This window comes from Vipera berus (genome assembly GCF_964194415.1).
Source record: "Vipera berus genome assembly, chromosome: 3".
NCBI classification, from domain to species: domain Eukaryota; kingdom Metazoa; phylum Chordata; class Lepidosauria; order Squamata; family Viperidae; genus Vipera; species Vipera berus.
Window position 1 is genome coordinate 23,940,834 of NC_138204.1, and position 25,616 is coordinate 23,966,449.

General features: G+C 42.3%; 2 protein-coding genes across 4 annotated transcripts in view; both read right to left on the reverse strand.

The window, feature by feature from the left end:
- Positions 1-9,550, reverse strand: part of JPH2 (junctophilin 2) — a 75,545-nt gene extending 65,995 nt beyond the window's left edge. For all 3 annotated transcript variants that reach the window (XR_014025830.1, XM_081322861.1, XM_081322862.1), the window contains exon 1: positions 8,497-9,550. Coding sequence is in view for 2 of the 3 variants with exons in the window: in XM_081322861.1 (XP_081178987.1) it covers positions 8,497-8,875 (379 nt within the window). In the remaining variant the exon portion in view is untranslated. The remainder of the gene's footprint in view (positions 1-8,496) is intronic.
- Positions 9,551-20,002: 10,452 nt separating this feature from the next.
- OSER1 (oxidative stress responsive serine rich 1) lies at positions 20,003-24,598 on the reverse strand (the record flags this gene model as incomplete). The annotated part of the gene is made up of 3 exons (XM_081322528.1): positions 20,003-20,708; positions 22,575-22,685; positions 24,537-24,598. 3 exons carry the CDS (start codon positions 24,596-24,598, stop codon positions 20,039-20,041), a joined length of 843 nt encoding a protein of 280 aa, XP_081178654.1. The 3' UTR covers positions 20,003-20,038.
- Positions 24,599-25,616: the final 1,018 nt, after the last annotated feature.

Genomic DNA, 25,616 nt, shown 5'->3' on the forward strand with positions numbered 1-25,616 from the left:
TCCCGCGGGGGGAGGATCGCTGCAGCATCTCTCCGGGGGTCCCTGCTCTGGAACGAAAGCTGCGTCGGCAGGTTGCCGATCCAACCGTGCATGTAGACTTTGGGGGCGAGAGGACGTGGTCAGGTGCGTGTGCGTGTGTGTGTGTGTTTGTGGGCGCGCCCGTGCTGTCTCTGTTCTGCAAAAGGCGCTTTTTTAAAAATAAAAAATAAAAAAATAAATAAATCCTGTCCTGCTGGAATGCAGAAAAGCAGCCCTCGCCCCCCCCCCCCATTAAAAGCTTGAACTCTTCTTCTGCCTTCAATCTCAGTTTCTGGAGCGCGAACAGGATTAAAAGACAAGGATGCGTTCGATTGGCTCAAGAGTGTGTGAATTTGACCGGACCCGGTGCGGGGAAAACGAGCGCTCAGATGCCGCCTTCCCCAAATTGGCCATAAACTGGGATTCGTTTCATGTCATTCAACCGGGGCTTCGTGAACGTCACAGAAACACACATTAACTGTGTCAAAACATTTCTCTCTCCAAACTCCCAAGCTACAGACTTTCCCTTTTATTTAAAGGGGGTTTGTTTGTTTTTTTAAAAAAAAACTGTTTTATTTAATAAACAGCGGTTTATTTAAAGACCACATTCACACAGCACCCTAATGGCAAACCAAACGTATCATTGGGGTGACATGACAGCAAAGAATGGTGTGTGTGTGTGTGTGTGTGTGTGAACTTATACATCCAAAGCACCAGAAGGCAGGACAAGAAACAATAGATGGAAACTAATCAAGGAGAGAAACATCCTGGAATTAAGGAGAAACTTCCTGACAGTGAGGACAATTAATTAACCAGTGGAACAGCTTGCCACCAGAAATCGTGGCTGCTCCATCACTGGAAGTTTTTAAGAGGAGACTACTCAAATTGTATAGGGTCTCCTGCTTGAGCAGGGGGTTGGACTAGAAGACCTCCAAGGTCCCTTCCAACTCTCTTATTGTTATGGATGTGGATAAAGGTACAAAGAGAAGGAATGATAGTACCTCACTCGGAAACTCAGTTAAAGTTCCCAACTTTCTCCCTTCTGTCTGCTCCTAAGTCTTCGGCACCCAGCCTGGTCCGCTGACTTTGAATGAGTGAAACTTTTGCTGGCAGGATGCTAAACCAACAGGTAAAGCTCAATTCCCTTACGTCAGACTGACTGGCAGTCAGGTAACAACTGCAGCCGCCGCACCTGTGGCTGCTTGCTGCTGCTCCTCCTCCTCCTCCTGCTGTATTGACTCTCTGCGGCCACTCGGTTCCCCCTGCAGGAGGCGATCGGGACCGCCCCCCCCCGACACACGTCGCCAGCAGCGAGAGTTTCCAGCCAGGCCGGCGAATCTTTGGGGTGAGGTGCCAAAGAGAAGGAGGCGGCTTGGCTTGGATAAGCAGCGTCTGGGCAGAAAATAGGTCGGGCGCCACAGCAAGTATGAATTCCTGGGGTTCAGCCTAAGCAGGCAAAGCTGCAGGGTGGGTTGGTTGGCTTTTCCGGCTTTGGAATAACCTTGGGAAGCTGAGGCATTGTAAGTTGGAAGTCATTGTTTGTCGCCTAACATGTTGGGTCAACCCCACGCCACATGCTAAGCCATAAACCGTGGTTGGTATCCAGGGTTTAGGACAAGATGGAGAAAACTAGCCAATTGTGGGATCATAAATCTTGATGAAGCCCATCATCGCTCCATGTGATGTATGCACTCAATCTACAAACGTAGTCCAAGCCTATTCACATCTGTTGTAAGGTCATTCTCTCGTGGGGTTTATCCTGACGTCCACTAAGAGTGGAACAAACATGCCCCATTAACCATTTTCAACGCCATGTCCTCTCTTTGTCTCATCCTAAATCACAGCTGAGGCACCTTAAAGTTGCCTTGTTTCAGTTTTAAACTAGCATTTTCCCTCTTCTCCAGAGACCCTTTTTTGCCTTGAACCTAACTCAGGGGTAGGCAACCTTGGCTCTTTTATGACTCATGGACTTCAACTCCCAGAATTCCTGAGCTAGTGGAAGAGACTCGAGTGCTAAAATCCACAGGTTAGGGGGCGCAAATTACTTGCCTTGCCCCGGGTGCTGACAACCCACGCTACGCCACTGTTTCCATCTGTTGCTTCTTGTCCTGCCTTCAGGTGCTTTGGAGAATAGCTTGACTCCCTCTTCTTTGTGGCAACCCCTGAGATATTGGAAGACTGCTATCATGCCCCCCCCTCGTCCTTCTTTTCATTAAACTAGACATATCCAATTCCAGCAACCGTTCCCTATATGTTTTAGCCTCCAGTCCCCTGATCATCTTTGTTGCTCTTCTCTGTACTCTTTCTAGAGTCTCAGCATCTTTTTTACATCGTGGTGACCAAACATAAACATATTTATATTTAAAGTGTGTGTGTTTGTGTGTGTGGGGGGGGTGCTTGGGTGTGTGTGTGTGTCTGTATGTATGTCAGCATGGTTTTATATAGACATAGATACATACATTACATTGAAATAATAGAAACAAAATATCAATACATATAGTCAAAAAACAGCTTTAAAATTACCTTCTTTACATATAATTCCATTTTAATAGTTTCTGTACCTCCTTTTACTAGCATTGCTGAAAATATGGTATTGGTTAAGATTTCAGTTTAGTAGAGAGAAGGTTACTAGTTCAAAACTTATTTAACATTATTGTTTTTATTTTACATTATTATTTTACTTTTATTGTGTAGCTAGTTTTCTCTTGGACTTAAAAAAATATGTTCAGGGAAAATTAGCTGCTCAAAAACATAGAATTAAAAATATTCTGCTGGCTTTAAATCAGCTTTTTTATCTTAAGTTAAAGATTGTAACCGCTTTATTATTTCAGGAACACAGGAAAAAGGAGATACAGAAATGGAAGTATTAGCTCAGCTGAAAAATCCACTCTTCTGCAAATCAGTCAATAAATAGCTGAATCCCACCAAGTGAAGTGCTCTGGCTCAAAATATGAAAAAGAGTATTTTGGAAGTGGAGCAGAGAAACACACTCTGAAATTAATTTGAAGGTGAATGGGGGATTAATTAATGGACAAAATCATCCATTTTTGCCCTCCAGAAACAGTTGCTTTTCTATTATAGTGATAGGACAACCTGGCAGTACAGATAAGCTCTAAGAGTTTAGTCCTATATACAGTAAGCAAAATCATTCAATTTCTATATAAGAAATAGCTGGTTTAGAGAATCTGCAAAACTTGTAGAAGTATGAAACATCTTTTAAATAGTAATTGAGGAGTAGGGCAGAACAACTAAATTTCAGCTCAATATTTTGCAAAAGTTTTACATATCTGACTAAGGCAAGGTGGCTAGCATTTCTGTCTGTCCTATTCTGTCTGTCTGTCTCTAACAATTGTTCTGGATGACAGTACTCCGTGCTTTTGTTATATGAATTCTCAGTTGAAAACTATTTATATGTTAAAAAAAACCCTTCTTTTCCATAGCGAATTTGAACTTTTCACAGAAAAAGGTTGGTCCCTTTTCCCCCAGTTAGCACCAAACATTAATTTTCCTCACTTCGGAGATTCTATCTTGCTTCATTGTCCACCTTTTGTTGACATGGTTACCTCAGCAACAAACAACACTACTCCTTCACCCCTGAAACTTTCTTCTATCCCTCACACACTGTTTCAAATTCCATTCCAAAATTAGTAATCTACCCTCCCCTACTCTTCATTCAGCTTGGGTATCCTGGAATGAAATATGCTAAAGAAATACAAATATTTATTCCCAGTAAAAAGACAGGAGCTCCCCCAAGGATTTGCATTCTCATAGGCAAAGGGCCAAGAACAAATGAAGAATTTTTATGGACTCTGATCCCCATAGCTCACCAATGAGGTTTATCATATCAACAAAGGACAATAATCTTTAAATATCTACAAAAAACCCACTAAAAAGACAAGGAAGAGTCTGGAAAAAAATACCGGTACACAAAATACAATAGACAAGACTCTGGAATGAATTACAATAGGGTGTAAACAAGTGAGCACCTTATAGACAAGATTATTGACTTGATCAATTTCTTATTAATTTTCACTGCCTTCTATTATGCTGTCATATGTTAAGACCCAGAAGACACTTCATATAAAATATCCTTATAATATTTTCCCTTTCTCTTAAGTATATGTAAATTTAACATTTAAGCTAAATTGCTAATGAATGCTATAATTCTTGTAAAAAGGTTAATGTACAAAAAAAAATCATGAGAACAGGGCAAGGAAGTTAGGTACAAATAATTAATGCATTTGGTCAATTAAAAAATGGAAATACTGTATTGAAAGGTCAGGATTCTTTTAAAAAGGAAATTGAATTAGGAAGCAATTCTGCAGAATAGTTATGTAGAGTATTATAAAGGTGAATTTAATATTACTATAGAGTGTAAGAAAGGAAGAAAGCTTCTGAAGCATAGAAAACAATACTTCTTATCTTCTCCCACCAAATATGACTTAAATATGGCTACTGCTAAGCTTGTAAGCCGCCCTGAGTCTTCGGAGAAGGGTGGGATATAAATGGAATTAAAATAAAAAAAATAAATAAAAATAGTAGCTTCAAAGATTGTATTCCAGGCTGTATTTCTGAATTATAATTGATACATTATACATTAATACATTTTTCTCTCGCTCGCTTTTTTTTCTGCCTCTCTTTCTGTATATAAGTATGTTTGTATGTGTGTTTGTATGCAGACACATGAGCATGTGCAGGCACAAAGAGGTATACATAGTTTTGCAAACTATTCAAGAGTGGAGAAGTGTTTAATTCAGCTTTCCTCAGTGCATTCCAGATATGATGGTACTTCAGAAATTGTGTCAATAGACAATAGTCTGGACTAAACCACATTTTGGAGGATTACATGACCTATTAGATGCCATTAGGTTTTGTATTGGGTGGAAAAACTCTTCAATTCATGACCAGCTATTGTAATATCCTCTTTTCTAGAGATGGATGTAAACTAACTTTCAAAGGAAGCATATATCTTTGGAGAGATTGGGAGATGAGGTGATCTTGATAGATCACAACTTGAATATGAGCCATCAGAATGATGCAACTTTTTTTTTAAAGCAAATTCAGTCATAGACTTCATCAAAAGAAACACAGTGTTCAGATCAAGTGAAATGTAGTTCTTCTCTGGTCTGTATTAGTAAGATCAACATAGAATCCAGTACTGGTTTCATGTTTGATTGAAAGTTTTTAACCAACAGAAACAGATCAGTGACAGCAACTAAGAGGATAAAGGAGCCTGGAAGGAGAAAAAAAATACAAGAAACATGGAGAGATTTGGGATACGTTTAAGAGAAAACTGTGGGAAGACTTGGTAACTCTCCAAGTATCCAAATTGCTGCTGTCATAGCACAGAATTGTTCAAAGGTGTTCCAAGAAAACAAATCAACAAATAGTGGGCTTAAGTTACAAACAAACAGATTTTGGACAGACATCAGGAAAAAAAATCCTAATGCTAAGAGCTATTTACAATGCAACAGATTGACTGAGAAAGTGACACTTTCTTTGCTGGATGTGTTTAAAGAGGTTGGATGCACATCGATCAGAGCAAAAATAAGAGATTTCTCTGCACTAAGCAGGAGGTTGGACTGGATGTTCTCTGAAGTCCCTTCCAATCTTTAATTCTATTATTATATATGCAGGCCCCCCATAGAGGGGAACAAAAATGTATATGGCTGTCCAACTGATGTTCAGTGATTCCAAGTGGTTTACAAAGATAAAAAAACTCAATATAAAAATAAGTGAGAAGCAATAAGCTCCACTCCCCTGCACATAACTATCAGATAAGCCATTTGGTAGCATCCCACTCAGGTGTCCCCAGGCCCATTGGCAAAGCCAGGTCTTCAGGGCCTTGTGAAAGAGTGTCCAAGTGGGGACACTCTTATGCATGTAGTATCTGAATTTGAATGGAGATTCTATAGTCCACTTTATACTATTGGACTGTAGCTCTTATCACTCCTAATCCTGTTTTAGCATCTGAGGTTGGGGGATGCTAAACTATGATAGACACTTCATTCTAAAGCTTTTTTCATCTATTGTCTTACTAACAGAACTAATAAAGAGCTCCTATAAAATATTTATGCTGAATCCATACCATATTTTAATACTACTTGAGGCAACAGTCTTTGGCTGGGTTTACAAATTGCACTAGGGCATGTTTCTGTTCATTATGATTTATTGAATAAACCACAGCAGTCTTTTTCTACAGAATAAGCTAAGCCAAATCCAAACAAACGTGATCATACTAAACTGTAAGGTAGTTTCCTTGGGCTAATTCAAATTCTGTGTGGACCTAGGGTTGATTTGTTAATGGTTGAGTATAAACCCAGCCATTGTGGAAACTGCCTTATCTAAAATAAGGATATTAACATTTGTGCAACTAGAATTGTAAGTGTACAATGGGCTAACATTCATAAATTGATACTTTTTTTCAAAGGTGATCTATTAGTTTATTTCATGACAAATTATGAATTAAAAATAAGAATTTTTCCCTTCAGATTCTCCTTGGAAAGGAACAGAAAAATAAAAGATTTGTAGCTGTAGAATATAAAATAACTTCATGACAGTATATGCAACTGAAGCACTCAGGTGTGAAGACAAGCACATTCATCATCAAATTTAGACATTTTTTTTCTAAAGCATGTAGCATATAAATTTTTTTGTTCTTGCTAATGACAACCTGGAATATCTTACAGATAGGAAGCAGCTGTGCAGGTAAATTCATCTTCTGATTTCTGAGTGGCACAGTAGGAACATAACTTACTAATGCAATCTTCATCACAAATAACCCATGCCTTGAAAATGTTCAATGTGAGTTAAGAGGTATTGGTATAATTTAATACTAGACAGCTATTGTGCATGTCAGTAATAAGAAATGTCTCAAGTTTTTTTCATTCATTAATAATGAAATCCTACATGTATTCCATATACTGTAATTCAGTCTCATGAAATTCAGTAGCACTTACTGAATTTCATATAGATAAGTATGTATAAGATTACTTTATCTATTCCTAGCTATTACAACTATCATTTGAATATTTTGTTCAAATAAGAACAAAAGTTTTTCATCTTTCACTTAGAAATCTATTTCTCTTGTTTTCAATGGAAAGTAAGCATAAGCTACTCACCCCAGTGAGTCGTACGTCAAACAGGCCTAGAGTCTCAGATAAACCTACATGGCAAAAATGTACCACCAATACATTTTGACACTTGCTGGTGAACATTTTTTTCAGTTGTTTCTAATGGCTGTACATTTATCCAAGCAGTGCCTCACTGTTTCTCATTGCTTGTCTGGTTTTGGGTTTGGGTTTTGCACATCAACTCTCAACCACATAATTATTTGTTGGATGGAATTAAGCACTCATTATTTTGTTAAACACACACAAAAAGCTATTCAGTTGGACTGTTCATAATCCATGTCAGACTATATACAGAAGCAAATAAATGTGTAAACAGTGTTGTTTAGTTTAAAACAGCTGGAAAATATCATTATTAAACTATCTTCTTCCTTACCAAGAATCATGACCAGACTATGCAATATATCTAACTGCTTGAAGTTTGCCATGAATTTTCCAGAAAAGAAGTGCAAATATCTGAGATTTCCTAATGAGCCATTTATGTAATGGTATGATTTCTAGTCACAAATTGTTTAATCACAATATTGGGTTGATACAATATTACAAACAAGTCACATCTTGGCACATCAAAGATTGTCTTGGACCAGTGATCATACACAGAAACATACTTGATACATTGGGTTTTATTAAGTTGTTCTCAAGATTTCTGATTCTGTGGCAAGCATCTCCTTTTTCATCACGTCTGCTGGATAAGAGCTGGTACCTACTTCTAGATACCTTTTGAGCTGTATGGTGGATGCTCAACCAATCGGCAAAGAATGAACCATACTATGAAATGAATGCTTATCCAATGAGCTTCGAGCTGACACATCTTGTACTGCAAAGAAGGGTAATCAGTGATGGAATTGTATCAGGAGTCAAATTGTAATTGGGCAGTTAACACCAAATATAATTAAGCCATAAGATGTAGGTAAGATGCAGATACACAGATTAATTCAGAAATGGTGATGGGAAAGCCAAGTATCTGTGTGTGGGACATGTATAATATATATATATATATATATATATATATATATATATATATATATATATATATATATATATATATATATATATATATATATATATATATATATATATATATATGCAAAATGTGCACATACACACACTCATTTATATACAGAGGGAAAACTATGTACAGCTGCAATTTCATAAATAAGACACACATCTGGAGAGATTAAATATTACATTCTACTCCAAGGCCTTTTCATATCACCTCTTTTCAGGAATCAGAACTGAATTATTTCCCCTCAAGACTGCAGCTTTAGGACTCTTAGCCCACATAGCACATTGTCCATGCCCCATCTGGGGAGGAACTGGCAGCCAATCACATCTTAGCCAGTCTTACCTCCATCAGCATAAGTCTCTGTGCCATATCCATCTTGCAGCCCATTATTCCAGGTACCTTCGTACTTTGCTCCGTTGCTGACATTCTGTCTTATGCCATATCTTCCCTTGAAACCATGGGTCCATTCACCTTTGTAAAGCCATCGTCCTTTGGTTTCAATCCCTAAGCCATGGCGCTTTCCTTGAGACCAGTAACCCTCATAGGTATTGCCACTGGGCCACGTGTATACCCCCACCACTTCAAATCCATAGTTCCAAGAGCCAGAGTATTCACCCTGACCCTTGGGGCCAGTACAGATGCCATGCCCGTGGGCTTTGCCACCTTCCCAGCCCCCGCAGTAGGCTCCTCCATCATCAAAGTCAAACCTTCCACCACTCATGATACACAACCAAAGTCAGACAGCCTCTCTTCTCTTTTGCTCCTCTTTTCCTCCCTCTTCTCTTCTTCTCTCTTGCCTATTTAGCCAGATTATGGCTCCATTAATGGAAGTACGATAGCCTGATTCAACTGCTGCATAGCCAGTTCAGCTGAACCATTTCCCAAGAGCTCAAGAACGGGAAATTGCTGTGGGATAGAAGTCCCTGTTGACGGAGGCCAGGATCAGGCTAGGGAACTCAGAAAGTAGCCCTGCTTGGTTCTACAGAACCATCACCCAAGAAGGTATGGAGATGTTGATTAGAGATACAAACTACTCCCTGGTCTTGGAAAGAATAGGATTGAAGTTCCCCCTCAGCTGTACAGTTCTAACCTTTACATCCTTGATCAGACCCCCCCCCCGCAAGAGTTGTAACTTTTTTTTCCTCCACTACAATAGTTGTATTGGCTTTATATCATCCTTGCAGTCTCCTCAAAAATCCCCCCACGATCCATTTAGTGCAGATCTGCAGGAGCGCTCTCTCTTTAATCTTCTTCCCGGACTGTACCTATCCCGACTGCTGACTTCCTCGTTGCTTTTCCTCTTTCCCTTAGTTCCTATGCCCGAGGTCCCGGACCCGGCCGATGCCAGCGCTTGCACTATCCCGTAAGGCAGGCAGGCTATCCACGGCTCCGACTCTCCTCCAGAGTCTCTTCCTATTTTTCGCCGCCTCCTCCTCCTCTGCCAAGGAAAAGGTCAAAGCTGCCCTAACAAGGCCATCGGCTCCCTAGAGCTGCTCCTAAAATAGACCCCCCGAGCCCAGCCCCCTTTCTAGGACCCTTTTACGGAGGAGAGAGAGGAACCACCCCTTCGGGGCCGGAATAAAAATTAATAATCCTCGAGGAGGAGGAGGGGAACCGAGGAAGCAAGTGTGTACTTTAAAAATAGCAGCCTGGGAAGCTCTGGGAACGACGGAGCGGAGGAGGGGGCGTGGGAGGGGGGGAGGAGGTGGAGGTGGAGACGGGGGTCGCGGGTTTTGCCCGGCTGTTTGCGTCGAACTTTTCAGTAGGGGCTGCGCTAGAAGCAGCTTCTCCTAAGCACGAGGGTGGGGGGGGGACAAGGAGGGCATGAACGGAGCCATGAGCCGAGAGGTCAGGAGGCAGGACTGGAAGGGGCTCGACCGGCGAATCCGGCTTTTCTGAATTCGGCTGAGCGTATTTTGACGGGCCGGGAAGGCAACGGGCTTCTCTTCAGAAGATTCGGTCGACGGTAGAGTCGTTCGGACACAAGCTTTCTTCATTCCCCCTCCCCCCTCTGGGGAAATTGGGACTATGTACTCCAGGGGTCTTCAAACTTGGCCCTTTTATGGCTTGTGGACTTCAACTCCCAGAATTCCTCAGCCAGCATGTCTGGCTGAGGAATTCTGGGAGTTGAAGTCCACAAGCCATAAAAGGGCCAAGTTTGAAGACCCCTGCTGTACTCGCTCTCTCTCCCCCGCTGGCCCTTAAGACAAGCCTTCGGTTTCGCCACTGGAGGAAGTCGGTTTCCCTTTGCGAGCGCCGCCGCCGCAGCCACCACAAGGCGTGCTTCTTCTCCGCTGACCTTCTCTGTGCTGCCAGGAGCCCGGCCAGGTGTATAAATCGGTCAAATGGCTTTGAAAAGCCACAGCCAGCCCTTTGCCCTCGGCCGCAGATTCTGCTCGCTGTAGCAACTGCACGTGGCTAATTCGCCGGGCGGGCGTCAGCTTTTAATAAGCGTTGGTTACTCCGAAGTTCTCAGAAAAAGACGCTTAGGCTCCTTGCTCTTATGCAGGGGTCTTCAAACTTGGCCCTTTTATGACTTGTGGACTTCAACTCCCAGAATTCCTCAGCCAGCTTTGCTGGCTGAGGAATTCTGGGAGTTGAAGTCCACAAGTCATAAAAGGGCCAAGTTTGAAGACCCCTGCTCTTATGGAAGATTTCTTTCTCTGCCGTTACAGCTGCAATCACAAGCATGCTTAATCAGTATTCAAGTGTTGAGCTGGGATTGGGGGGGGGGAGAAACCTAATGCTTTTAATAATAAAGTTGGAAGGGACCTCGGAGGTCATCTAGTCCAACCCCCTGCTCAGGCAGGAAACCCTATATCATTTCGGACAAATGGCTGTCCGGTCTCTTCTTAAAAACTTCCAGAGTTGGAGCCTTCACTGCTTCTGGAGGGAGGTTTGTTCCACTGGTTGATTTGTTTTAACTTTTCTTAATGATAAGGCTCAGAGGTGACTTTGGGCCAATTTCTCCTGGTCCAATCCATCTTGCAAAAGAGTTGCTGCGCATTTCCTTGAATAGTGACTACAAAGAGCAGTGTTTTTCAGTCTTGGACACTTTTAAGATGTGTGGGCTTCAACTCCCAAATTTCCCCCAGGCAACTGAAGTCCTTAGAAGTTCTCCAGCTTGAGAAACATTGATGTAAACACAGCAACTACAAAGTGACTGAATCTGAGTTCACATAACACAACATATTATGATCAAGAGATGATAATGACAATTCAGACTTTTTACTTTGGGGTTAAAATGGGCTTTTTTCTGATCTTAAATAACTGGTTTATGAGACTGCCTAATACATTGGGTCTAGAAATGACCTAGTTAAGTTTGTTGTGTGAACAATCCACCAGAAAGATTTGAGTAGCAATCATTTTTCTCCTCAACAAAGATTTTGTTCAGTAAAAATACATGGTTTTCCCATTTGAATAAAGGGAATTAAACTTAATTTACACAACTGTAGGTGAAATAAAGCACAAAAATACTCCAATTGTAATTCTTTAAAAAGTCAAAACAATTACAAACAACAAAATTGTAAAAAACAAAATTCTTCAGAAAGTTTTAAAAAAACAATTATGACAAGAATACCAAACTTTTTGGAACAGAGGACACATCTGAATTTTAAAAGCATTAAAATTGTAATCAGAAAATGAATGTTAGAAAATTTCTGGTGGATACAGCCAGTCTAAAAATACAGTATTTCACGGTAAGACAAATGTGTAACGCTAAAGGACAATAATTTGTCCAATATCATATATGGGAGAAGCAAGTCTGAGTTCCCAAACAAACTCACTATTTTTAATTCATAATTGTCTTCCTCTAAGTTTAGTATTTTACACATGACACATATTGGCGACCTTTGGGAGCCTCACAGGATTTTCCCCTGTGATGGACATGGGATGGGGGACGAGGTGAGCTTCTGGATTATTATCTTTTGGCCCCGTGAACCCCCCGTGAGCCCCGCGAGCCCCGCGGGCCCCGGACTCTCCGAGGTTTTCCATCTGAGCCTGGAAGAGTTGCTGGAGGCCCTAGAGGACGCGGAGGAGCTGAGCAGTTCCCCGTGCCGCACGACCAGCTGTTTGTCGGACCGCGGGGGATCGGCGGACTCGGCAAATCTTAGCGGAGGCGGCTGGAGTGCCGGGAAGACCTAGATATTTTTCGGAGCTCTGCTCTACGCGGTGCCAACCAGGGAATGTTGATGCCGGGGGAGTTCGAGAGTTTTGAGAGCCTGACTAAGAACTTGTTGGAGCCGGGCGGAGGATTTTGGAGGCCTGTGCTCCGCCGACCAGCTGATTGTCGGCCCCTGATGGACCAGCTGATTGTCGGCCAGCTGATTGTCGGCCCCTGCTGGAGTCTGCGGATCCTGGTGGTGTTCTGAAGCCTGCGGAGCCCGGGACAACTTTCTAGAGCTTGGTGGTGTTCCGGAGCGCCTTTCAGCTGCTTGGGAGAGCCGCGTGTTGACTGACTGACTATGAATCGCGGCTTGGAGCAGCGTTGGCGTAGAAGTGTCCAAGTGGTGGAGATATTGCCTGGCTGGTGTCTGAGATGGCTGGCGGCGAGGAGAGTGGAGTACCGCGGCCTCTCTGGTATGGCGACCTGGTCTGGTGGGGGAATGCGGACGCTGATGCCTCGGACGTTAATGAGACACAATTTTAACCTCTGCCCCGCCAGAAACTGACTAGACCATGTTTTGTGGTTCGGTTGAACTACCATGGTCTTGGTTTCCCTTCCTGGCCGACTATTATCTGGTCCTCTTACAACATGACTTTGAACTGTAACCGGAGTTCTCCTACCATTCTGTATCTCGACAGGCTTATCAGCCCTGATGTATTTCGCTGACTCTCTTGCTCTAATTCCCTCTTCTCTCCTCCCCTCCCCTATAATTTTGGAAGGTCCGGGGTACAACCACTGTGGGAGAGTGGTTGAGAGTTTACATCTGCTGCCCCCAGAGGTGAGAGCTCTGGGCGGTATTGCTTCCCCCCCCCCGGTTGCATGTACCAGGCTGCTCCCCGGTCCTGACCGCCGTGAGAGGGCGGGATTCGATCTGTTCCGGGGTTTCCAGCTCTAGTGGCAGTGGAGCTGGGCTGGCACTCTGGTCATTTGCCTTCGATTTATTTTGAGATCCTCCCGTATCGATCTGGTCTGCCTTGCTGCCTTTTGTCAGACTTAATTAATAACCATCATGCGTCTGACTTATCCTAGCACGGTTTTACTCGCCCTCAGGGCCCCCCCCCATCCTGGGAGTGACCCGCCTTACTTTTTACACCTCCTCTTGATGAAGGGCCCGATTGTTGGGACCCTGAGAGATGGCTGGGCACGGATAGGGGCCTCCGATATAAACCAATTAAGAGGCCCCTGGTTAGGTTTTTGGCTAAATTTTTAGGAGGTTAGGGAGGGGGGTGGGAACTTCTTCTGGTTGTTTGGATATGGGGGGTAGTCCAACAACCGTTGTTCAGGCCAGGTCCGGGATTGATCGCGGGGGGGAGGAGCGGGGGTCGGTTGCCCCCGGGGCTCCAGGGCAAGTCGTGGGATTACCCATTCCCACGACGTTAGGGAATGGCAGCAGGTGCAGGAACAGAGGGCCGTACCGATCTCAGGGAAGGCCTCTCCGCTACTTGCAAGCGGTGAGGCGTTCCGACCCTCTTGTTCTGCCTCGAGGTCTCGGGAGTGAGGATGTGCAGCCTCCTGGGCTCCGGCTGGTGTGCTTGAATGCCAGGTCTGTCGTCAATAAAGCTCCTCTCGTCCGTGACTTGGTCGAGTGTGAGCAGGCGGACCTGGCTTGCATCACGGAGACTTGGTTGGGCCCAGAGGGCGGTATTCCTCTGGCTGATCTTTGCCCACCAGGTTTCCGGGTGCTACACCGGCCTCGGGCTCAGGGTAGGGGTGGGGGAGTGGCTGTTGTTATGAGGGAGACCTTAGGTCCGCGGGAGGCCACCGTTCCGCAGATAGTCGGTTGTGAGTCTCTCTTTTTGAGATGTGGCCCTGGTGCGCAGTTGGGCTTGCTGCTGGTGTACCTTTCGCCTAGTCACGGAGCAGCAGCCCTGCCTGAGCTTCTCGATGTCCTCTCTGGGCTGGTGGTTGAGTTCCCGAAACTTATAGTTTTGGGGGACTTCAATCTACCATCTCTGGGAGGATCATCTGAGTTGGCTCGGGAGTTCATGGCTTCCATGACGGCCATGGACCTGACGCAAGTAATTTCAGGACCGACTCATGAGGGAGGCCACACCCTTGACCTAGTTTTTTTATCTGGTCGGTGGTTAGATGATCTTGGTGGGGGCTCTCCAATTATTATGCCCCTGTCATGGACCGATCATCATCTCCTGCGGCTGGTCTTCCGCTTTGCTACCCCCCGCCGTGGGTGTGTGGAACCAGTTAGATGGTACCGCCCCAGACGCTTAATGGATCCCGAGAGATTCCAGGCAGCGCTGGGGTCCCCACCTGCCTCCCCCACTCACAGCTCGGCAGATGCCTTAGTGGAAGCCTGGGAAAGGGCAGCCACTGAGGCTCTTGACCGAGTTGTACCCTTGCGGCCCCTGACCCGATGCAGATCCTGTCGAGCTCCATGGTTCTCCGTGGAGCTCCGGGAGATGAAGCGTCGGAGACGGGGCCTAGAGAGCGGTTGGAGGTCCAGCCGATCCGAATCCGACCGATTGCGACTAAGAACCTACATTAGGTCTTATCTCGCTGCGATAAGGGTGGCGAGGTCTAATCACTTCGCTACCCTTATCGCGTCCGCAGATAATCGCCCGGCCGCCCTGTTTAGGGTGACTTGCTCCCTCAATCAAGAGGTGAGGGAGGAACGCTTGCAGGGTCGTGCCGAGGAGTTTAACAATTATCTGTCGGACAAAATCGCTCGGATTCGGACCGGTCTGGACTCTGACTGGGCAGAGTCTGGCGATCAGGACACGGGCGGTCTTGTCGATATCACCTGGGAGGAGTTTGATTCTGTGACTCCGGAGGAAGTGGACAGGATTATGGGGAGACTGAGCTCCACCACATGTTTATTGGACCCGTGCCCTTCCTGGCTGGTTTATGCAGCCCGGGAGAGGACACGCAGCTGGTTCCAAGCAGTTATATCAGCTTCTTTGAGTAAGGGTAGCTTCCCTGCCGCCTTGAAAGAGGCGGTGGTGAGGCCTCTCCTCAAGAAGCCTGCCTTGGACCCAGCTGTATTGAACAACTTTCGTCCGGTCTCCAACCTTCGCTTTCTTGCGAAGGTTGTTGAGAGTGTGGTGGCGCATCAGCTCCCTTTGGTCCTGGATGAAGTGGATTATCTAGACCTGTACCAATCGGGTTTCAGGCCCGGGCACAGCACGGAGACGGCATTGGTCGCGCTGGTGAATGATCTCTGGAGGGCTCGGGACAGGGGTCATTCCTCTGTTCTAGTCCTATTAGACCTCTCAGCGGCTTTCGATACCATCGACCATGGTATCCTGCTGCGGCGTCTCAGGGGATTGGGAGTGGGAGGCACGGTCTTACAGTGGTTCTCCTCCTATCTCCAGGGACGTTCGCAGTCGGTGTTGACAGGAGGGCAGAGGTCGACCGCGAGGTCTCTCGTTTGTGGAGTTCCTCAGGGGTCGGTCCTCTCGCCTCTCCTGTTCAACATCTACATGAAACCGCTGGGTGAGATCATTCGTGGCTTTGGAGTTGGGTATCATCAGTATGCTGATGATACCCAGCTTTTTCTTTCGACCCCAAACCACCCCAGTGATGCCCTCAACATGATGTCCCGTTGCCTGGAGGCGGTTCGGGTCTGGATGGGGAGGAACAGACTTCAACTCAACCCCGACAAGACCGAGTGGCTTTGCATACCTTCATCCCGGGTCTATTCAGATATTCCATCTCTTTCTATGGGGGGTGAATTATTACCCCCCGTGGATAGGGCTCGCAACTTGGGAGTCCTCCTAGATTCACGGCTCACCTTGGAAGATCACATGGTGGCTGTGACTAGGGGGGCTTTCGCCCAGGTTCGCCTGGTGCGCCAGTTGCGGCCCTATCTAAGCCGGGATGATTTATGCACGGTCACTCACGCGCTCGTGACCTCTCGTCTAGACTACTGCAACGCTCTCTACATGGGGCTTCCCTTGAGGACCACCCGGAGGCTCCAACTGGTACAGAATGCAGCCACGAGAGTTGTGTTGGGAGTCTCCCGATACTCCCATGTCACACCTCTGCTCCGTGAGCTGCATTGGTTACCAGTTGTCTTCCGGGTGAGATTCAAGGTGCTAGTAATGGTGTTTAAAGCCCTTCATGGCAGGGGTCCGGAGTACCTTAGGGAACACCTGCTGCCGGCGTCTACTTCCCTCCGCCCTGTGCGTTCCCACAGAGAGGGCCTCCTCAGGGTGCCACCGGTCAGAGAATGTCGACTGGTGGCCCCCAGGGGGAGATCCTTCTCTGTGGGCGCCCCGGAGCTATGGAACCAGTTACTGGTTGAGCTCCGGACGGCGCCCGATCTTCGCTCCTTTCGCCGCGATCTGAAAACATACTTGTTCGAGCAAGCCGACCTGGCCTGAGGGGGGATTGGTGGGATTTTTTACTATTTTTATTGGGGTTTTTTTTTATTATGTATTACTGTATTTTTAATTGGGCATGTATTTAATTATCTTTTATCTTTTGTAAATCTCTGTGTTTTATTCTTGCCCTGTACACCGCCCTGAGTCCTTCGGGAGAAGGGCGGTATAGAAATATTAATAAATTAAATTAAATTAAATATTACCAATTTGGAATATAGAGCAATTTCAGCCTTCACTTGGAAATATTTCAAGTGGAAAGTTGGCTAAAGCTGATATTGGATCAATTTATATCAGGCATGTCAAACTGCCGGCCTGCGGTTCAGATGCATCATGCCAAAACCGCGCCCACCCCATTGCCCACAATGGGGGAAAAGTCCCAATTTTTTTTTTATTCCATTTATATCCCGCCCTTCTCCGAAGACTCAGGGCGGCTTACAAGCTTAGCAGTAGCCTTCATTCTATGTATATGCCTGCTTATTAGGGCTTTCACACAACCCCCAAGCGGCATTATTACAAAGTCAGCTTAATTGCCCCCAACAATCTGGGTCCTCATTTTACCTACCTCGGAAGGATGGAAGGCTGAGTCAACCTTGAGCCTGGTGGGATGCGAACCTGCACTAATTGCAGGCAGCTGGTGTTACTTAAGGAGGCATTAGCCCACTGCTCCACCAATATGTCGTGCGACCTCACATGATGTCACAAATTTGACAAGCCTGATTTATATTGAGGGTTTCATTATTAAGCACCAATATGTATTTGCCATATTTGCCCTTTGTTAGTTATATTTCTGAGTTTTTATTGTAAAGCTAACCTCATAAACCTTCACTAGCAAGCATATCTTTATAATTGCAAAATCCAAATGAGAAACTTCTATTTCTGTTACAAAATTTTAGTAGAAAATTTGTTAAAGAAAACTGGCAACCTTACTTTAATAACCAAAAGATTTATTTCTTCACTTAAAAAAGCAAATCATTTTTCAGTGGCTAAAACCAAATTCTAAAATACTCAACCCAGAGAACTCCCTCTGTATTATGCAAGCTGAAATCATGCTTATTTCCTGAGAATGTACAGGAAACAGGTGGTCTTATACAAGAGCAGAGGAAAAAGTGGAGATGTTACTTCTGACACGTTATACAGCCACTTCAACAGTTAGTGCCAAGAATTCATTAGTTTCAAAACTGTAATTGCTTGCACAGTTCAAAGTACACAATACAGAAAATGCTCAAAGCACTTCATATACTATATTTGCAATGAACTGCCATCCACAAATCTGATGTTTGTCTGGGTTGTGAAAGAAAATCATTTCAAGCACCTCCAAGTCACCTATTGTCTGTGAGTTGCAATTGTTTTTTTTACAACCCTAACTAGAGTGTTGAAGCTGCACAGAAAAGCAGCTCAATAATGTTCATATAACAGAGAAGCAATAAACCTTGACAGGGCAGTTGCAAACAAATGCTTATCTCAAGAGCAGCATCTTCCTCGGGAGCTATTAGATCAGGGGTCTTCAAACTTGGCCCTTTTATGACTTGTGGACTTCAACTCCCAGAATTCCTCTGCCATGCACGCTGGCTGAGGAACTCCGGGAGCTGAAGTCCACAAGTCATAAAAGGGCCAAGTTTGAAGACCCCCTGTATTAGATCCTTGCTTAGCAGTATAAAACATAGTGTGTTCTGGGCCAGAAAACAAGAGACCTCAGAACAAAGTAATGGCTGCCTTCCCCATGATTTACAAGTCCTTGAATCTTTAGCTAGTATTCTGACTGTAAATTCTGTGGTTTTTATTCCCATAACAGCTGGACAGCACTAAACTGAATTATGAGAAAACACCATGTAAACATTAGCCATTGCCACATTAGATGTAAGAAATTGGATAGGTTACAGGTAGTTCTCAACTTACAACTGTTCATTTAGTGACTGTTTGAAGTTACAACAGCACTGGAAAAAGTGATATAACTTTTTCACATGCCGATTGCATCCCCATGGCCATGTGGTCAAAATTTGTACGCTTGGAAATTGGTTCATATTTATGAGAGTTGCAGTGCCCCCATGGTCACGTGATCAAAATTCGGATTCCTGGCAACTGCCAGTTGCATGTGACCATCATTTGTGAACTTCTGTCAATGAGGAAGCCAGATTCACTTAACAACCGTGCTACTAATTTAACAACTGCTGTGATTGACTTAACAAATGTGGCAAGAAAGGTTGTAAAATGGAGGCAAAACTCACTTAACAAACGTCTCAGCAACACAAATTTTGGACTCGATTGTGATAATAAATCGAGGACTACTTGTACTTATGTGACATAAAGCTTTTTTTTTAATGGAAAAGTTTTACAAACTTTTAAAATTTTAAAGCTTTTAAGGTTGGCTTCCACTAGGATGGTTATATCAAGGGAGAACTGGATTCTTTTACCTTTAATGAATTTCTGGTTTTAAGTTATAGACATATTTGTGATTTGAAGTAGGTTAACAAGTAAACCAAGACTCCATGCATATGACTTTGCCTTAAAAGTAGTTAAGTTTGCCAAAACAGACTGGCTTCTTTCACACAGAATCCATATAGCTTAAAACATATTGTCCCTAGCACATTGTCACAGAAATAAGTGTAGAAAATGACTTTAGAGCTGCATTTGAGATATAAATTGCAAGTAGATTGAACAGAATAGTCTCTGCATAAGTATGAAATCTAGTAAAAAAAATGTGCTACTTTGATATGGAGCAAAGCTGACATCTAATGGCCACATATGTGATTGAATATTACGGTAATATCTATCCATTATTCATTAACCACAAAATCCAAATATTGATGCTTTGGAAGAATTCCCTTTAAAAAACATGTTATTTTAGGTTGTATTGAAAGGAATAGAGATGGAAACATTACTGACTCCTACAGTTACAGATAATGTATTCAATTCAACAGATTTCGGGAAAAGACTTGTGCATTAATCACAAAGGTCAAATTGAAATAGCTATGCTTTTTATAATTTAAAATGTGTGCTTGTACACACAAAATATGTATGTGTATACACACACACACACACACACACACACACAGTCAATAGAACATAAACAATAGGCAGTACTTAGCGTCAGATGTGGAAAGTGCTTGAATTCGCTCTAGATTATTTTACAATTCACTGTCTGTAAAAATATTAGCCAGCTAATCCAAACTACCAATTTTGACTATAGCCTACAAAAATGGTGTAATTTCCTGGGCTTGCTATTTGCTATCCTCTGATTTAGAATTTATTTCAGTTGCTGATCTATTAAAAAGGAGAAGTCTGCCTGAAATGCAAAGTGGTTTTATTACAAGCACAAAGAGCAAGCTGCTTCTGAGATGGAGCATGATTCAGGGCAGATATCAAAGCCCTTTGTTGGCTAGGGTCAGGTATACATCATTTCCGCCATGTGCGACATTTCCTTAGGGATATGCAGGAAGTATTCCATATAACCTGAAAGGTCTTCAATAGTCACATCATCTACATGAACTCTGGCTTGTTCAGAGCAAGATTTGAGAGAACTGGAGGAAATTCTTGATGTGAGCTGTGAATTGTCTTGCACATGTGCTGCCCTTTCAGATACACACTGGAGGGAGTTCTGTATGTCAGAAAACATGTACACATTCAGGTTTTGCCATTGCTTACACTGGCATTCGTTCTTTACACATGCACAATAATTCCCTTTATTTTGTTGAGACACAGCCTGGAAATCAGAAAGATCTGAGACCTTTAGAATTTCTGTGGGAAGAACACTACCAATATTTTCAGAAATATTCTTTGGTATTCCAATCATGGATGCCTCAGAATCTTTGACATCTGATTCCTTCTTGTCAAATTCTAGAGGATGACTGCCCAGTTCATTTTCAGAAAATTTCTTTGGCACAACCAAATTTTTGTTGCTTTGAAAAGCATCTGTTAGGTTCTCGTGCATGGATTGGCTACAGGAAGGCATTTGTTTAGGGCAATGGATGAATTTAGGAGGATGGAGTACTGGAGACTTTGATCGCCGGTGACGTTGGGTTCGAATTGTTCCTCTCAAAGGTTTTCTCAAACACCTGGAGGATGAAAACGGAAAGAGATAAGTAATTCACTTTGCACAAAAGATACCTAGCCATTTACAGGTGCGCAAAATGTGTCATCAAAATTCCAACCTTGAAAGTCCTTCTAAAGAGCTCAGAAAGGCCTTTTATAACCTATTTCAAATTCCAGAAGTGGCCCAATCTATAAAAGGATCTCAAATTACTTCAGGGCACATTCTATGACTCTCTCTGCAATCCACAGGGAAAAATATATTATTATTTTTTTAAAGGTGTTATATTCTCAGATATTGGAGAGAAATATTTTTTCTTGCAACTGACAAGAATAAAATATTGAACAATTACTACGACATCAGATGATTAGCTGTTTTATATAACAAAAACAGTATAAAAACTGAAAATAATTCATTTTAATAATCACACTGCAATGCTTCCATACTGCCTAGTCAAAAATACCCATTAGTGTAAAAATGCACAAAACATTTGGATTATCTTTATAGTGCTTAAAATATTTTTCACAAGGTCTAAAATATGTGCTTAGTTTAAAATAATGTTTTTAGCATAAAAATAAAGGTAGAATTTTTAAGAAAGCTAGGAATGTAATGTGTTTATCTTTTGAGAGAACCACTATCTAAATGGTAATGATAATACAGAAAATCCTCTTGAAACAAGAAACATGAACAAAGTCATGAGGAAGGTGAAAAACATACACTATAAATATACCAGATTTGCATCTCTTCACTGACTGATATTTATACAGTCTGGAGCTATACTTGATTTCTAAAAAATGTCTCCACAAAAGCAAGGGATTCAGATCACATAGGATATGCCTTTATAAATGCCGATTACCATAACATTTTACTGATTTGGAGGCACTGCTCTGGGCTCTTTTAGGAGCAACTGTGTTAAAATTAATGAAAAAATAGAAGCTGGGTGGCATTATCCCAATGCCATACAATTTAATCCTAATATCTCAGAAAGTTTTTCTATCATAGAAAAACTAGAACATTCATTTATAGACAACTTATAGTCTAAATTCAACACATGGATGAAAAACTGTCCATACTATGAAAGACTATCCAGCAGCAATATTTCCTAGATGTCAACTAAAAGATCCTCTGGCTACAATGTAGAGTATCCTCTATCACCTCTTTTTACTTGAACAGCTATTGCTTTTTCTAATTTAAATTGCTATTTAATTGGTTGCTTAATTTTCATTGCTGTTATTTTTATTGTAAAGTACTCTGGTTTACTTTGAAGAGGATATGCACACCAGTTTCATTATGTGCCATCAAACCAGTGTCGATCCTTAGCAGCCACATTTTTTCCATGAACACCAGGCTCAAGACATTATTGACTAGGGTCAAGATATTATTGCACTGAGTTTAATACGAATCAAATCTGGATAATTTTGAGTATATCCAACTTTTTAAATTATATATCTGGAAATAAACTTGAATTATAACAAACCTAGTTAAATAACTTGTATAGAAATATCTGGCCCTAACCTTCCATTTCTAGGATTTGAATTCATGACACGGTCCTATAGCTTTCTTCCCGATGCATCCAAAGTAGTAGTTTGACATAAGAAAATACGATTCAATTTTGTAAAAGATTCTATTTACAGCAATTTCTCTTCCTTTTGGCACATCTGGAAAGCAAAGAACTGACAAACTGTTAAGCCACGCAGAGCAACTGAATATAACTCAATTGCAACATTCATAAAAACACAGTAATGCTACTAAATCAAACTATCGCATCTTTCATCACCTTCATTTATGTTTTTTCCCCAATTGATCATTCTAAGAAGTTTCGTGGGCCAGTATATTTAACAAAACATTTCGGCATTTCTTCATCCTAAGTATTAGAATCAGTTCCTCTTACCAGTGCCAACTTTCTTTAGATCCTAATGTCATCTTCACTTTGGATTCATCTGTACTTTTTACAAATGTTTGTGGAGATGCCCCCTCACTCACAGGGAGAGAAGCAGTGGATCTGAAGCATGAAAAAAATATGTCAAAATAAGTTTAGAATGTATAATCTCACTTCAATCAATTTGCTTTGCATAATTCAAAATATAATTGTAATTGCATAGAGACAATATTTACAACCAGCTTTCTCACAATTGCTCTTTGTATCAATAGCATACTGGAAAAATGATATTAGGGATTAACTGCCTATTTTGTAAAGACATTTATTTTAGAAAATATATATACTGCCTTTCATACATACGAGCTTTGGAAAGTTAACAACAATAGCAATAGCACTTAGTCTTATATACTGCTTCAAAGTGCTTTACAGCTCTCTCTAAGCATATCGCCCCCAACAATCTGAGTCCTCATTTTACCAACCTCAGAAGGATGGAAGGTGAGTCAACCTTAAGCCAGTGAAAACTGAACCCCTGGCATTGAATTAGTCCGCAATACTGCATTCTAACCATTGTACCACCATGGCTCAATCAACTTGTACTAATATTAAACTAGTAGTAAACATAATAAAACATTTATAAATCATGCAAAAATCCCCAACAGAATTAAAATAATTGTAATACAATAACCAAGAAAACAAACTGCACATATATTGGACTCATCTAACATCCTGGCCCAGCAGCTGGGGAAAGTCACGATCTTCAGACTTCCAGAAGGCCAAGTGGGTTGAAACCTTTCATATTTCGGGGATGGGGGGGAGGCTGTTTCATAGGGTAGCCACAGCCAAAAAGAAGACATGAGTCCACATATTAGAGCACCCACCCTGTTAGATCTGATGGGATAAACAGTCCTACCAGTAACTGGCTCCAGACCACAAAAGACTTTAAAGCCAGCACTTTGAATTACACCTGAAAATATACAGGGAGATACTGCAACTCACATAACAGCAGTGTTACACTGCATTTAAAAGTGACCTAGTAATATTACTGAGTATTTCCTTCTTAGCTTCCCAATTTGCACTATCTACTTATGAAAAGGAAAAAAAAGTAATGGATGAAGGAACAGGTGTCCCTCACCTTGGGGGCTTATTTGGCATTTTATAAAAAGGATTGTGGGGGGAAAACAATAAAATAGCTGTTTTAGGGAGAAGACCAGAGAAGCCAGGCACAATGTAATGACACCACTGTTCACTTTATTCATTTTTATTTATGTATTCATTTTATTCCACCTGACTCCAACAGACTCTAGCTCACCACATAAAAATATTGTTTACAAATATACCATAAAAAGCCTATTATAAATGGCAGATCTAGACAACAAAAACAAACATATAATGTAATGTAATTATATTATATTCGGTTCCAACTACCTTAGCCCAAAGCCTGGGAGAACAGCCAAGTCTTAAGGCCTCTGGAATGCCATAAGGAGGTTAGCCACCCAGGAGGGGGATTCAAGAGGACAGACATAGAAAAGGCATCTTTCAAGCCTCCTGATAGATAGAACTGGCTAACCGAAGGAACCTAGAGCATGCCAAGTGTCTTGGAGTGAACTGGCTGGACCAACAGCACAGGAAGTAGGCAGTTTCTCAAAGACAAGGAAAAAGAAGAGCCCCATTTTGATGAACACCGAGTTAGAGGGTGGATGAATATTCATATGAAAAAGCCACTACATAAAGTATTTTATACCTTTAAGGAAAGCATAGATCAGAATTTACTTAAGTGTTTTAAACCTACAAAAAGGGTATTATACTTGGAAGCATAACAGAAATGGTATAGCTTTGAGTAGCAGATATAGAGAACAAGATCATATATATTTCACTTCTCAGGATCAAGGTAACAGGTGACAGATCTGATCCGTCTTTTATATTTTATACTGCAAAGATACTCAGGTCTTACTGATTAATTACATTGTAACTTACCGTTCTGAATCAACCCTTAATTTTTTGAAAGCTGCCTGGAGATTTTCCTCATTCTCCAACATTGTTAGAGAACAATCCACTGCACTCTCTCCCCTTTGCAGATAAATAGAAAAATGAACTGGGATGAAATTCCAGGCATCTAATGTAAAAATAAATTTGACTAACTGTAGATTAGTGCCTCAGTAATTTTTACAGGTAGTCCTCAACAACTGAAAGCAAAATCTTGGTTGTGGAGCGAAATAGTCATTAGGGAAAATGTCACATGACCACTTCACTCAATGACCACAATCCCAGCTGCAGTTGTTAAGTGATCTTGAAGGTTGTTAAATGACTGGAGTCCCTGATAAAGAGCACAGGGATGCCTCGGGGTTGAGGGAAGCCTTGGGAGCTCAGCACAGGCTACATGCAAAGTGGTGTGTATGTGCTGCAGTCTCAGCCTCTCACTCTCTCTTTCTCACACACACGCACACAAACACACACACACAGAGGGAAGGAGAGAGAGAGATTGAGTTTGAACAGAATGTTGTAGTGTTAAATTATTTCAGTTTTAAATGAATGAGATTTCTTAGACTTAGAGATGGAGGTTTCTAAATTTATTACACGTACAGTATACACATACATAAACACATACATAAAGCATACCAAGTGAATGCTTCCTATCTGAGAGTTAACCATATTTATATCCAAACCAGTACGGTATCTAGAGTATTGTGTATGTACCTGTATATGGCATATATCTCCTAGTTGATAAAATGTGGGTGATAGTATATTATCCTCTAATCTTTAGATTAAAAATCCTTGTTTGCATAGAATAGCATAAGTATGCATGGGGTACAACTGGCCTTTGGTTACACTTGTAGTTTATTGGCCAAAATATTCCAAAATTGACTGATACGGTACTGTCCTGTTAGTAAAGGCTGCAGGAGACAGATAATCTAGTCTCCGTCTTTTCTTACTAAACGAATTATGCAACTGATCAAAGATACATGGCAGAAGCCTCAACTGATCAAAGATACGTGGTAGAAGCCTCAAATGATCAAAGATACATGACAGAAGCCTCAAATGATCAAAGATACGTGG